Source organism: Lithobates pipiens, unplaced genomic scaffold (genome assembly GCF_037356315.1).
Source record: "Lithobates pipiens isolate NorthernLeopardFrog02 unplaced genomic scaffold, aLitPip1_a1.2 Scaffold_8, whole genome shotgun sequence".
Classification (NCBI taxonomy): domain Eukaryota; kingdom Metazoa; phylum Chordata; class Amphibia; order Anura; family Ranidae; genus Lithobates; species Lithobates pipiens.
In genome coordinates, this window is record NW_027507903.1 from 351,278,129 (window position 1) to 351,292,871 (window position 14,743).

Sequence of the window (14,743 nt, forward strand, 5' to 3'; positions counted from 1 at the left end):
ATCCTCATACAAAATCGCCAGCGTACTGTAGCCCTGGGTTGCCATAATAAATTCTTATTATCTTATTACTGTATACAGTATATTATAATATTGCAGAAACCCCAATTACTCACATGTCGAAGGTTACCTGTTGCTGAGGGTTGAAAACGGCTCGGCCATGTACATATGGATCAAAGAATAAGCGATCATTCACAGGTGACTCGTCCTCATACAAAATCGCCAGCGTACTGTAGCCCTGGGTTGCCATAATAAATTCTTATTATATTATTACTGTATACAGTATATTATAATATTGCAGAAACCCCAATTACTCACGTGTCGAAGGTTACCTGTTGCTGAGGTTTGAAAATGGCTCGGCCATGTACATATGGATCAAAGAATAAGCGATCATTCACAGGTGACTCGTCCTCATACAAAATCGCCAGCGTAGTTGCAATCCTAGGAAGAAAAGCTCGAAAATATTTCCATTTTCTGCATTACAAAGTGCTAAGCAGTTGGGAGATTTAAAAATGTCTGGCAGCAAGCCAAGACGTAATGGCCATTTAAAGGCAGTTTGATTAAATAGAATTAACATGCTATTTGCCAGTCTGTAGATGCTGCTGGAGAATATAGAGCCAATGAATACCTGCTTCTTGCTCTAATAACAAATATGAGATGCGAATCTAGAAAGAAAAGCAAGGACTTTTTCTGCAGCCCAGCAATATACACTCAGGATGATTAAATGCCCACAACGATTTAATTTTAATAACAGGAAGCTGTGAGATATCACAGTGTCCAGGAAGATTCAGTATCGCGGTGTAAAAAGCTCCCCTGCTGCATCAAATGAGGCTCGGCTGGAGTTTGAGCAAATCTGGTCACATGTTTATTGTATGTACAGGCACAGATCAGACTGGTTGCGTGCTGGAAAGCCGCGTTGGAAACCACCAGGACTCCGAGGCGAAAGGAACTTCGGAGTGTATTAAAAAGGCAGATCAGATTTTAGTTCAACGGCACAAACGGCTTACAAGGATTTAAATGGAAGAGGGGGGGCGAATCTCTCCTAAAAGGATAGCTACAATAATTTGATGCTCTCAAGACTGCAAGTATGATTCAAGAATCATAGCAAAAATATGTTCCATTTTTTCCCTTTGACATGGATCTAACATGCTACAAAGATGCGGAAACCAAGGATGTGACCTCCTGTTGTCTGCCTTTGTTATAATTAGCACTTAAACTGTTCTGTGACTGTTGTGAGTACAAATACCTGCCCTCTCATTCAAAGCGAGAGACGGAGGAGGATTACATTATTGCTTTGTGCCAGGATTTCTATACTGATGTGCATGTTGCCGTTGGAGATGAGGGAACAGCAGTTTGAAAGAGTTTTTAAGGAGAAGACAGATCCACCTCCGATTTTGGAGTAACAGATTTATTTTGCAATAGTTGAGATTATAGGCAGAGGCAGTAATGGATTTGTGTGCGTTACACGACTGCCCTAGCCTGAATGAATTGTGTATTCTGGATTCTAAAACTGGCAAGACACTTTGGATAAAAAAAATGTGACTTCTTGGAGTCTTTTGTGTATTAAAGGGCTGTGAGAAATACAAATAAAAAAAAAAAAAAATCATCATGATCATGTATGGAGTGATGCTGCTCAACTCCAGCAGTGCTACAGAAGCCCAGATCATGCTACAGACCAACACTCCATACCTGGGCAGCACCCAGAGACCTGTCAGCTCCTCAGCCTTCTACATGTCCACGGCCAGGGTGCTCAAGGAAGGGGAGATAAACAAACCTGACCTAATGACTTACATTGTCCTCTTTGTCCTCCTTTTTCTGTCAGTGACTCTGATTGTCCTTTTCATTAACTGTCAGCTGAGAAATTCCTTCTTTGCAGGTTTCCCCTACGACAGATCCCTAAGGGAAGCCAGGAGCCCTTGGAAAACACAGTCTGTCTGAAGGGACCAGAATAGGCAGCATCTGAGATGCATTTCTTAATTCACTTTTTTTTTTTTTTTATATCTATACAAATTAAGGCAAGCTAAGATTTGTTTCATATATCACCACTATTTGAATGTCATTTTATTGTGATTATCAGAAAATGATTCACTTGTGCCAAAAGGGATACTGAGCTGTCAAGAGATGTTGTGGATTGAGCATTTTTTTCTTTTTTTTTTTAGGAAAGGTTTATAACCGTATATTCTGTATATTATGTATAATGTGACTCTGACGTCCATGCATTTATCTCAATTTATATTATTCATAAAATCAGAAATATTCACCGATTGCTGTCACAAGAGGCAGCAGTGACATTTTAGGAATGACTATTGAATGCTTAGGAGGGTTTGACATCTAGTCTTTTCTATATACAAGAATATTTAATGTAACTGATATTTTTATGTGTTTTCTCTGGACAATAATAACTTTTAGTGCCTGGATCCTTTACATTCTATAGACATAGATCCATTCCCTGATCAAGTCATTTTGATTTTATTAAAGAAATGTAATACAGCACAAAGCACTTGCAAACGCAGAGATCAAGCAACTTCATTCCATTTGATATGGTGGCTTTTCCAGAATTAAACACAGCTTTGCCAGAATCAAATGTTTTGATCAAAGCATTCAAAAATCTTTGATCCATTTAGAATATTCCAGGTTATTGCTGTCCAGAAAAAGTTTTTTTTTGTGCGACAATATTTGCTGCTTACTTATAGACTAACCACTGCAGATTTTATTTACTAAGTATTTAGTAAGTCACAGACTGTTTTTTTATTTTATTTTTGAATTCTTAATATTTATAATCGCATTTATTTCAAGGGTTTAAAATAACATTTTTTGTATACACTTATATGTGATTAATGAGGATACGCTGGGATTTAGCAGTATTATTAGTCATCATCTGCTCTTTTAACCAGCAAATTGTAGGTGGGGTATTAGAAACCTTCTAATAGCAGAACAAATATGTAAATAAAAATAATATATCAGTTATGCTGATACATAATTACGCAATTCAGCCAAACATTTTAAAAAATATTGTGTGTAATTCATGTTGAAGCAGTATTATAAAGCTGATGGACTAACATGTATTTGTAGGATCTAACAACTTATCTTCGATACATCTGTCAGTCACTAATTAAAAAAATAATAATAATTAAAACCATGATCTAGTGGATTGGATCATGTTATACGGTTTCCCTTATTATGCGTGCATGTGTGCTGATATTGGTACTCCAGCTGGGTTCCTGACTCACACAGATGGGAGAGCAGAGTACACCAGGGGTTCTCAACCTGTTTCTGCACACTTAGATAAGCTTTTAATAAAAGTGTATGGAAAGTGAAGGTGTTCAGACAGACATTTGTTAAAAGATTGGCACTTGCTGAGCTTGGTACTACCGGTTAATGATCACTAGCATACAGAGTCACCAGTCAGAAAACATCTTTATTTAACCTAAAGAGCAATTGCAGTCAATAAATGAAATCATTGAGATACGTATGCCATCCAGTAAGTCAGTGATTGTGCTAAAGTTAAAAAAAATGATTTGGTTTACCATAATGTGTGTCTAAACTAAAGAGTAAAAGCATAATATTCAGCAGTTTATAATATCGTATTCAGCATAATATTCAGCAAGCCTCAGATGAGGGGTTGCAATTGTTTCTATTTTTTTCAGGGTTTTTTTATTTTCATCAGTGATCCTGCCAGTAACACACTTCCTGTGCTAGGGTAATAATGCTCTCTCACTGTACAGTACAGTAAAACCTTGGTTTGAGAGTAACTTGGTGTGAGAGCGTTTTGCAAGACAAGCAACATTTTTTTAAATACATTTTGACTTGATATACAATCAATTTCTTGATATACAAGTACCGTGGGGTTGCCACCTTATTACTTTAACTGGTTGACGGTGGGGCGGTGCGGCTCTTGTTCTGGGACAGTGTCATTTGACGGCGTCCAGAACAGCCACTCTCACACGCCCGCGGGGGCACGCAGCGCAGCAATCGCGCCCGCTCCGTGTTGCTAGGACACGGTGCGACCGCGATCTGTGGAAAACATGTGATCGGCTGTGTCCAATCACAGCCGGTCACAGGTAAACAATGAAGTGCCGGTAATCGGCGCTCCTCGTCTCACACTGACAGAGTGTGTAGTGAGGAGAGCCGATCAGCGGCATCTCCATGCAGGGGGACATTTAGGAATGTAATCAGGGCATTGATCATCAGTGCCCTGATTAGAATAGTGAAAAACAGTGTAATAAATCAGTGCCCACCACTGCCCACAAGTTCCACCAATCAGTGCCCATTAGCGATGCCAGTCAGTGCTGGTAATCAGTGCTGCCCCTCACTGCAGTCAATCAATGCCCATCAGTGTCGTCCATCAGTGCCACCCATCAATGCCCATATGTGTCCATCAGTACCACCTATCCGTGCCGCCAATCAGTGCTGCCTATCAGTGCCCACTAGTGCTGCCTATTAGTGCCCACCAGTGCCACCTAACAGTGCCCATCAGTGCCGCCTAACAGTGCTCATCAGTGCCACATATCAGTGCCACCTAGCAGTGCCCATAAGTGTGGCATATTAGTGCCTCCTCATCAGTGCCACCTAATCAGTCTCCATAAGTGCCACCTCAGCAATGCCCACCAGTTCAGCCTATCAGTGCTCATCAGTGCACATCAGTGAAGGAGAAAAAATTTGTTACAAAATTTACTGACAGAAAATGGTGAAAAACATTTTTTTTCCAAAATTTGTGGTCTTTTTTTTAGACCACAAAAAGAAAGCTCTATTTGTGTGAAGAAAATGTTAACAAATTTGTAGCATGGCCGCGCAATTGTCATTCAAAGTGTGACAGCTCTAAAAGCTGAAAAATGGCTTGGGCAGGAAGGGGGGTGTAAGTGCACGGTAGGCAAGTGGTTAAAACCCGAACACATAATAATTACACAGGTTTTGAGGCTAATTTAATGCAAGTAAGACACAAAGGAGTTGATTTACTAAAGGCAAAACGACCTGCACTTTTTAGTTGCTCCAGAGCTTAGTAAATGAGGTAACACTTCAATTTGCAAAGAGTACCCAATCACATGCAAGGAAAAAAAAACAGCATTTTTGCTTGCACATGATTGGATAAGGGAAGTCATCACAGCTTCTGCTCATTTACTAAGCTCTGGAGCAACAGCTCTTGCAGAGTGCAATTGCACTTTGCAAATTGCACAGTCTATTTGCCTTTAGTAAATCAATCCCTAAGTGAATTGAATTACCACCTTAATCAGCCACATAATCTGTGTAATTAATATGTGTGTTGGGTTTAAAGGGATGAGGTGGCAACCCTAAAGTAGTGTCATATCACAACTGAGTACGTATAAAAGAGAAGAGAGGCGCCTCTAAGTGTAGCAATGTGGTTACATTTAATGAAGGTAGAACATTTTAGTAACATATTGTAAGCCCCTGTACACACGGTCGGAGATTCTGCCAACCAAATCCGTCGGATTTTGTCTGTCGGATTTAGTCCGACGGATTGTGTCCGAAACTGTTGCATACACACGGTCGGACTAAGTTGTCAAAAAATCCGATCATTCAGAACGTGATGACGTAATTTCGTTACGATGGGACTACATTCAGGCTAGTAGCCAATAGCGTTGATGTAGGAATTTGATCTGAGCATGCGTGGCAAATTCTCTACACATGATCGGAGTATGTCCGATCGAACCAGTTGGTCGGGAAATATTTCCAACATGTTGGAAAATTGGGTCAGACGGATATTCAGACGGAATCAGTCCGATGCATACCACACACAGTCGGACTATCCGACGACACGGTCCGATAGGACACATTCCGACGGATTCTCCGACCGTGTGTACAAGGGCTTAGACTTCGAGGATCCTCTCTTCTCTTTTATACTCTGTAGCTCCTGCTAGATTTTTCTTCTAATCCCTTTGTGGAAGCTTCCATTTATGGATGGACATTTTATGGTTACACAACCCATAACATTGCTATAATCTTTTTATATGGACAATAAACTGAAGGACTTATGAATAAATGGTTGTGGAACTAATCATTTGAGTTTCCATTATTTCTTATGGGACAATTTGCTTTGATATACAAGTGCTTTGGATTACAAGCATGTTTCTTGAACGAATTATGCTCGCAATCCAAGGTTTTACTGTATCTATTGAGGATGTTGCTTGCTCCATCGTGATCCCTTTCTGCTTTTTCTATTACCAATCACACCTAAACATTTAAGACAAGTTTACATATGTATTTGTGTCTTTAAGGAACACATACACACATACATACTTACATACATATATATATATATATATATATATATATATATATATATATATACAAAAAGAGAGAATGTTGAGGACTTATTCATTACAGCAATGTCTGGATGGAAAACCTAACTATTTGTCAGTCTGGCTGTGCTCCCTGCATGCTTCCCAAGCAACCACTGAGTTACCAAAGCTATCCAGTAAACTTGGCAAGTATGCTAAAACTAGAAATTTGACTCAATATATCTCAAAATACACACCACTGTTGGACTTGTAAAACAATTTGAATGCTCAGTCTTAAATTATCATGCATATTTAGGCTTACATATGAAAAATATATATCCCTCTCATTTGTCCTTTTTTGCTGTGTGTGAGAGTGACTCCAGGCCCTGGGAGAAAGAGGAAGAGGTCATCAGACTGATACTTGTTGCATTGCCAACACAATGATAGCACACAGTGTTTCTTGAATGCTCACAGAAATACTCGTAACAGTGTAAGAGGAATATAAGGGGCTGCAAATCCAGTGTTTGATTCTGATATGGTTACGTAAAGAGACTCCATCAGAAGAAAAAAAAAAGCTGCTTTAGGCTAGGTTCACATTGCTGCGATGCGGGAACGCCGCAAATCCGCGGCGTTTTCTCGCATCGCATGACTCCCGCCGGCAGTTCACACTGCCCTATGCGGACGGCTGGGGGTGTCAATGTTATGTTAATGACACCCCCAGATCCGTCGGCATATCGCAGTGCGATCTGCCGACTCGCACAGGAATCGGATCGCATGGTGTGAACCCCCATGCGATCCGATTCCGTTGCGAACCCAAAAAAGGGTCCCGTGCGAGTTTGCTGCGGGACCGCTGCGAGTTCAGCCATACTATCGGTATGGCTGAACTCGCAGCGCTACGGAGATCGGATGTGATTTGCTGTGCGAATCACATCCGGTTCTCCCCCCGCAGCGGTGTGAACCCAGCCTTATAGTGCATGTATCTAAAGGTGAGACTGTCTGAAAACCTGCAGTCAAAGTGGTTGTAAACATTCAAGGTTTTTCACTTCAGTGCACTCTATGCATTGAGTTGAAAAAACCTCCTGTAATGCTGCACCCCCTCCGAGCCCCCCGTTTTACTTACCTGTACCCCATCTTGTCCTGGGGATGAGTACACTGGCAAAAGCCAATGTCTCAGGTCCTGATTGGATGGATTGATAGCAGCGCAGCCTTTGGCTTCCGCTGTTGTTAATCAAATCCAATGACCCGGGGGAGGGACCAAATCATAGGCCTGTGTTTTTTTCACCTTACTGCATCCTGCAGCAAGGTGAAAAAGCACCTGGCAGTCACCAGCTCCCCAGCCCCCCCCCCCCCCCCCGTTTTACTTACTGAAACCCCTTCATCTTCTTCGGTGGGGATGCGTCGTCCTTCTCTCCATGGAGTCCTGTCTTTCATTGGATAGATTGATAGCAGTGCAGCCATTGGACCCCACTGCTGTCAATCAAATCAAGTGACCCGGGCGCCAGGGAGTGGGGCCGAGTCATACATTGGGCTTCTATGGATGCCGAATAAATGACTCGGAAGTGTGCCTGCAAGGTAACCCCCTCAGGAAATCACTTCTTCTAGGGGGTTATCTAATGCAGGGAGGAGCTGCGAGAACTGCCAAGGGACCCCAGAAGAGGATGTTCGGGGCTCCTTTGTGCAAAATGAGCTGCACAGTGGAGGTAAGTATGACATGTTTGTTATTTAAAAAAAACATAGCTTTAGTGTCACTTTTGCCCCCACAAAATCCTATTGACTCATCGCTAGATTATGCCACCTCACTAGCCAATAGGAATGTATAAGCCCCTGTACACACGGTCGGAGATTTTGCCAACCAAATCCGTCGGATTTTGCCCGTCGGATTTAGTCCGACGGATTGTGTCCGAAACTGTTGCATACACATGGTCGGGCCAAGTTGGCGAAAAATCTGATCTTTCAGAACGTGATGACGTAAATTCGTTACGATGGGACTACATTCAGGCTAGTAGCCAATAGCTTTGATGTAGGAATTTGATCTGAGCATGCGTGGCACTTGGTCCGATGAAAATGCTCTACATGATCGGATTAGGTCTGTCCGGCCCAGTTGGTCGGGAAATATTTCCAACATGTTGGAAAATTGGGTCGGACGGAGATTCGGACGGAATTAGTCCAATGCATACCACACACAGTCGGATTATCTGACGACACGGTCCGATAAGACTCATTCCGACAGATTCTCAGACCGTGTGTACAAGGGCTTAGAGGCAAGAAAGGGTGGGCAATTCTGCCCAGACTTGTAGGGTTTTGAGGGTTGATGCTGATACATGCAGACATAGATATGTGCTGGTGTTTCATCAGATTAGGCGACCCGTCAGAAACGGAAGTGACGTTTAGTCGCCGCCATCTTGCTACACCCCACACTCCTCCATAGTAAGGATACACTGAGAAGGGGAAAGCGGACATCTTGTTACACCCACCAGAGTTTTGCATTTTATGCTTATTTTTAACAGTAAAGTGAGTTTATATAGTGAAATACAGTACTTAGAACTCGGTCTGAATGTTCAGCTGTTTAATTTTAAAAGCAGCGATCTTCTGTCAGATTAGCAAACCTGTGAGATCAGCAAGCTTGCCGCTGCTTTTAAAATTCAACATCTAACCATTCAGAGTTCTAACTACTGAATTTCACTATATAAACTCACTGTACTGTTAAAAATAAGTGTAAAATGCAAAACGTCTATGGGTGTAACAAGATGTCCACTTTACCCCTTCTCACTGTATTCTTACTATGGAGGAGTGCGAGGTGTAGCAAGATTGCGGCAATGGAACGTCACTTCTGCTACACATTCTGACGGGTTGCCGAATCTGATGAAACACCGGGACTTTATACTCACAACATTTTTTCCCCTGAACGATTCTCAGACAATAATAGGTTGAAATAGCTTAACACTCAGCCTAGGTCCAAACTACTCCAATGCGATGTACTGCGAATTTGATCAGTTTTTTTTTGTCCTGTGTGTGGTGCGAATGTGCCTTGTGTTTTGAGGTGGACAGGTGCTAATTTACCGCAATTTTACCGCAAATTTCAGGAGCCAGACAGTGAACAATTTGCAGAGATGTGAACTTTGGGCTGCGAGTTTACTGCAAGTTCAATTGAAGCCTATGAAGATAAAATTCGCACTGCACCATAGGAATTTGCATTGCACCCACAGTCAACACGCACAGGACCCTTTTTTTTAATCGCACCAGATTCGCAACGCATAGATGTGAACCAAAGCCATGGAATACTACGCTTTTTACATGACCTGAAAATCTCTGTGTTCTTAAATGCATTAAACCTGCTGTGAATTTGCATCAGTGTGAACCCAGGCTCAATGTTCAAACTTGTACATAAACCCAACTATGATTCATTTTCTTTAAAGTGGTTGTAAACCCTCTACAACCACTTTATACTACATACAAGCCTATAATTAGGCTTACCTGTAGCTACAGTGGATATCCCTGTATTTGCATGTGCCGAAATCATAAGCACATGCGCACTTAAGCAAACTGAAGCAACGGCACGTATGTATATACTATCCCGTTACTGGGCAGCTCCCACGCACATGTGCGGGAGTGACGCCATCGTGGCTCCGGCCAATCACAGAGCCGGAGCCACGATACCCGGAAGTGATTCCCGGGGAGATGTCGGCCACCAGAGCAGTGAACGAGGACCCCTGTGGGGGCTTCGATCTCAGGTAAGTCATTCATAATGAGCTAGTATCCTATGCATACTAGCTCATTATGCCTTTGTCTTTCAGTTTTTTTTTTAAAGAGGTTACAACCACTTTAATTTGACGTTTTTGTACAGTTCTCATTAAATATATATATATATTTAACAAGTAAAACTATATCTACAGCTGGCACCAGTAAAAATAGTTCAAAACCCCATTATGAGCTGTTGCAGGACAGATCCTGGGTGCTGAATAATTAGCAGCTTCACACCAAAGAGAGATGAATTTGGGCCATATAATAAAGTATGTTTGTTCACCATGTCATTTCTTAACAGTGTGATGCCTGTCCAGCAGAGTGAGGGAGGTCTTCACTGATAGACACGGTACATTACATTACAGTGCATTTGCATTACATTTGGGGGACACAGGCTGACTGCATTTGGGGGCACAGGCTGACTGCATTTGGGGGCACAGGCTGGCTGCATTTGGGGGACACAGGCTGGCTGCATTTAGGGGACACAGGCTGCATTTGGTGGACACATGCTGCATTTGGTGTACTCAGGCGGCATTTGGTGGACTCAGGCGGCATTTGGGGGACACAGGCTGGCTGCATTTGGTGGACACATGCTGCATTTGGTGGACACATGCTGTATTTGGTGGACACATGCTGCATTTGGTGGACTCAGGCAGCATTTGGGGGACACAGGCTCGCTGCATTTGGTAGGACACAGGCTGGCTGCATTTGGTGGGACACAGGCTGCATTTGGTGGACACAGGCTGCATTTGGTGGACACTGGCTGCATTTGGGGCACACAGGCTGGCTGCATTTGGTGGGACACAGGCTGGCTGCATTTGGGGGGACACAGGCTGCATTTGGGGTACACAGGCTGCATTTGGTGGACATAGGCAGCATTTGGTGGGACACAGGCTGCATTTTATGGGACACAGGCTGCATGTAAGGAGGGACTCTGCTGGGGGCACCTGATGTAAGAAAGAACTGATGGCATCTGGTGGCAGATAACCTGGCTAGTGACATGCTCAGAGCTCTCACTGATTCTGCATTATGATGAGTTGAATGATTTCATTGTATAATGCGCTTCAATAAACCTGACACCATAAAAACCATGGTGCCAGGATGATTGAAGTGCTAACACCAGGTGTTTGGAATATCTTTATCTGCCGATTGTTAAACTTTCTAGAATACACATTTTTCTTGTGTAGGATCTGGGCTTGCTGTCCCTCCATCCCTCTCTCCCTCTCCCTCCATCGTTCATCTCAGACACAAACCACACCACCTTAGAGCCATACCCACTATTTCACACGCCCATTTTCACCAAGTGGGAGGGGTAAAAAAGGAAGGGTGGGGTCTGGCACCCCCCCATCCGAAAACTTCACCAGCTGCCACTGCCTACCGGGATTTTAAACATGTAATATTAGGGATGTAAAGTAGACAGCAGAGCAGCTAGCACCTTAAGCCATCCAGTTATAACAAGCCTGCAATGTTTTTACCGTCTAAGCTCCACCCACAACAAGCTACACCTACAGTAAGCATTTTTCTCCTGGGAAAGATGACAGCCCTGGTTCTGTGTAATGCCTTGCAGACCAAGTTTACAGAGCTCCATAGAGGTTTAGAAGCCTGGGCTATATAAGTTCCTCTTTCTCTGCTTCCTCAAATTACAACGAAAAACTTGCAAAGCAAGTTTAAGCCTGAGATAAAAAAGGAAAAGAAGGGAGTACCAGCCTTATGTATTATCCTTTGGATATATTTTTATTAAAAGTAATTGAAAAGAAATCTACTCACAAACAACTGTAGAATTCTTGCAATATAAATAATCGCCAAACAGAAGCAAGCCTTCTAGGACGAACAATACACTCCAGAGCTCGTGGAGGAAATCATGGAGACCACTGCCAGCTGACGTGTTTTGAAGGGAAAACCTTCTTCCTCAGAGCTCAGCAATGTAACGCCTTCAGCATTCCACATATATATATATATACACCCTCTATCAATCAATCAATCAATCAATCAAGGCCTTGAGGCCCCTCCCCCTTTTCAGTGGGCGGCCCAAGACCAGTATAGACCGCCCACTGAAGGAACATGACACATTCCTTACCACATACACAATATGCAAATGTTGCAATTATAGTATACCAATCAATTGAAACTTAGCAATCAAGATCAAATGGGGAAGGGGTCTCTCACAGGCTACAACACTAGGACTCATAGCGCCATGATGAGTGGCCAATTACCAATTGAGGAGTAACTCAGGCCGTGTCATGTCATGTCTATACACTCCCCCCATGGCGATAACTGCTCTCCTAATCAATTTTCATGCCTGGAACGCATGCTGCTATATTTGCGTTCCAGACAATATGAAAGGGCGGACCTGACGTCACTTCCTGTGCATCATCCGTCGCTCATACTGTAGATGACAGAAATTAATCGCCACCATTTTGGTGTGGACAAAACATTACAGGCCAGAGAAAGCACATAGCCCTAAAAACTGTATGCTCGGGAATACCAAAATGAGCAATTGCCAAGCTACAGAAATATAAAAAAAAACGGCCACCAACTAACTAAATAGGGCAAGGCAGAGGAATACTCAATCCCCTGAGTACAAGGGAAGACTGATGTGCTAATCCAGGAGGTGCATAAGCTATGTAAAACTCAATGAATTAACAACCATATACATATATATAGAGACATATATACATACATGTATACAAATGTGCCACAAATTAATAATGACTAAAAATTTGCAATTAACATACAGGATGATCTACATCTAAACCTACATGGGTACCCGCAAAGACACTAAAACATGGCATCTAATTAAGAACATTGCTGAAGGAGGTAAACACGTACTGCACCAAGCGATATGGATAAAACCAATCCATCACAGATATAGTATGCTTAACATCACACAAAAATGTGTATATAACTGGTTAGTATGTGCAGCACGAAACACCGAATAAGACTATATTGTCACATATCAAAATAGCTAAAACATCAATCATAAAATTGAATGGGTATCATCAATGACATCTACAACATTAACAATAGTAAATAAAAATATGACCATCATTAAAAATCATTAAAAATGCATGTATTAAGGAAAATTGTTGCCCATACTTACCGTAATTTTCCTTTCCTGGATCCTCCCCATGTCAGCCTACTATGGGTCAACCCCGCCCCATCTGACCCCTCCAGGACCACCTTTTTTTAGCCCATAAAGGGTGGCTGTCTGCCCACACCAGTGTTCAAAAAATACCCGCCTCGCGACGGATAAACTGGGTGGGAATCCTCCGGCTGACATGGGGAGGATCCAGAAAAGGAAAATTACGGTAAGTATGAGCAACAATTTTCCTTATTCCTGGACCTCCCCATGCCAGCCTACTATGGGATGTAGCAAGCTTTCTAAAAAGGGAGGGAAGACAAATAATAAGCCAAACCCTCAATGCTACTCAAATTTTTAATGGGCGACAGCCGCCATAATAACCATAGAGCCAAATGTCTCCTCAGGCGGGCAAGCCAATTAAGCCTGTAATGCCTAACAAAAGGTGTTGGGCACGCTCCAGTTTGCTGCTCTGCAAACTACCTCAGGGGCGACCTTTGTGTATGCTGCCCAGGATGCTGCCATACCCTTCATCGAATATGCTTTGATCTCTGAAGGCACAGAGTTTTGTATGCAATATGCATGGTCTTTGACAAATCTGGAAGAAAAAAACTCTGGATGTTGCCTGCATACCCTTTTAGGCCCCATTGGGAAAAAAACTACAGCTGATCTGCTTTTAGACCCTTTTAGGTAGGCTGAAACTGCAGAGCCCAGGTCTAACCTACTCCACTCATCAGCTGTATCCGCCGGAAAGGCTGGGAGAATGACCTCCCAGTTCATATGAAATCATATGGCAACCTTAGGTAGTAAGCTTGGAATCAGCCTAAGGACTATCATGTCTGGGAGCACCAAACAATATGGTTCTTTAGATGAGAAGGCGCACAACTCGGAGACCCTTCTGGCTGAGGCAACAGCTAGTAAATAACAAAAAACTGTTAAAAGAAATAAAGAGAAAGCTTGATCAAATGGAGGAACCAGCGATGTTCCCAAGACTAGTGTTAAGTGCTCTTTTTGAAAAAACTATTTCAATGGAGGTTCTATGGCTATTTCAATCTGAGTTCTATGGCTGCCCCTAAAAATCAGATCACCAACGGATGTAGAGAATATCTTGTACCCGACATAGCCAACAAAGTGGGGATTTGACCCTTCAGGGAATTATAAGCTAACCCTTAGAGACCACTCTGCAGAAAAATGTTAGACAGTGAAGGAGATCCAAGGTCCCAACCCCTTTCTGTAGTATTCCAGATCTGGTGATAGGTTACATTTGTGGACCTCTTATGAGCTTGTAAGAATGACTCCACTACACCACCTGAGAGACCCAAGCCAGTTAAAGCCTCCCTCTCACTTTCAAGTTATTAACTTCATCCTCCTGCAGTTCGGGTGTCAGGCCCCACTCCGCAGAAGGAGATTTTGACAAGGAGGCAGTGGGATTGGCGAGCCCAACTTTATCCTCCAAGCCAGAGGAAACCACGGCTCCCAGGGCCAGTAAGGTAAGAATACTATAGCTGTGATCCTTATCGCTGAATCTTCAGCAGGATTTTGAGAGCCAATGGAACACATAAACCAAGGGGAAGTTCCAAGACCTGGACAGAGCACCCTGACCCAATGCCTGTGGACGCCAGGTCTGGGAGAAGAAGCAAGGCAGTTGACAATTCTCCTCCAATGCCATAAGATCTATCAATTCAGGCCC

At 42.8% G+C, this 14,743-nt stretch overlaps 1 protein-coding gene across 1 annotated transcript; it reads left to right on the top strand.

The window, feature by feature from the left end:
- The first annotated feature begins 568 nt into the window (after nucleotides 1–568).
- SMIM32 (small integral membrane protein 32) lies at nucleotides 569–5,995 on the top strand. The gene has a single exon (XM_077473334.1). The coding sequence runs from the start codon at nucleotides 1,606–1,608 to the stop codon at nucleotides 1,933–1,935; it is 330 nt and encodes a 109-aa protein (XP_077329460.1). The 5' UTR covers nucleotides 569–1,605; the 3' UTR covers nucleotides 1,936–5,995.
- Nucleotides 5,996–14,743: the final 8,748 nt, after the last annotated feature.

What these genes read in the sequence shown, in the direction of transcription:
- SMIM32 (XM_077473334.1), top strand. Translation starts at nt 1,606, where the DNA reads ATGATCATGTATGGAGTGATGCTGCTCAACTCCAGCAGTGCTACAGAA.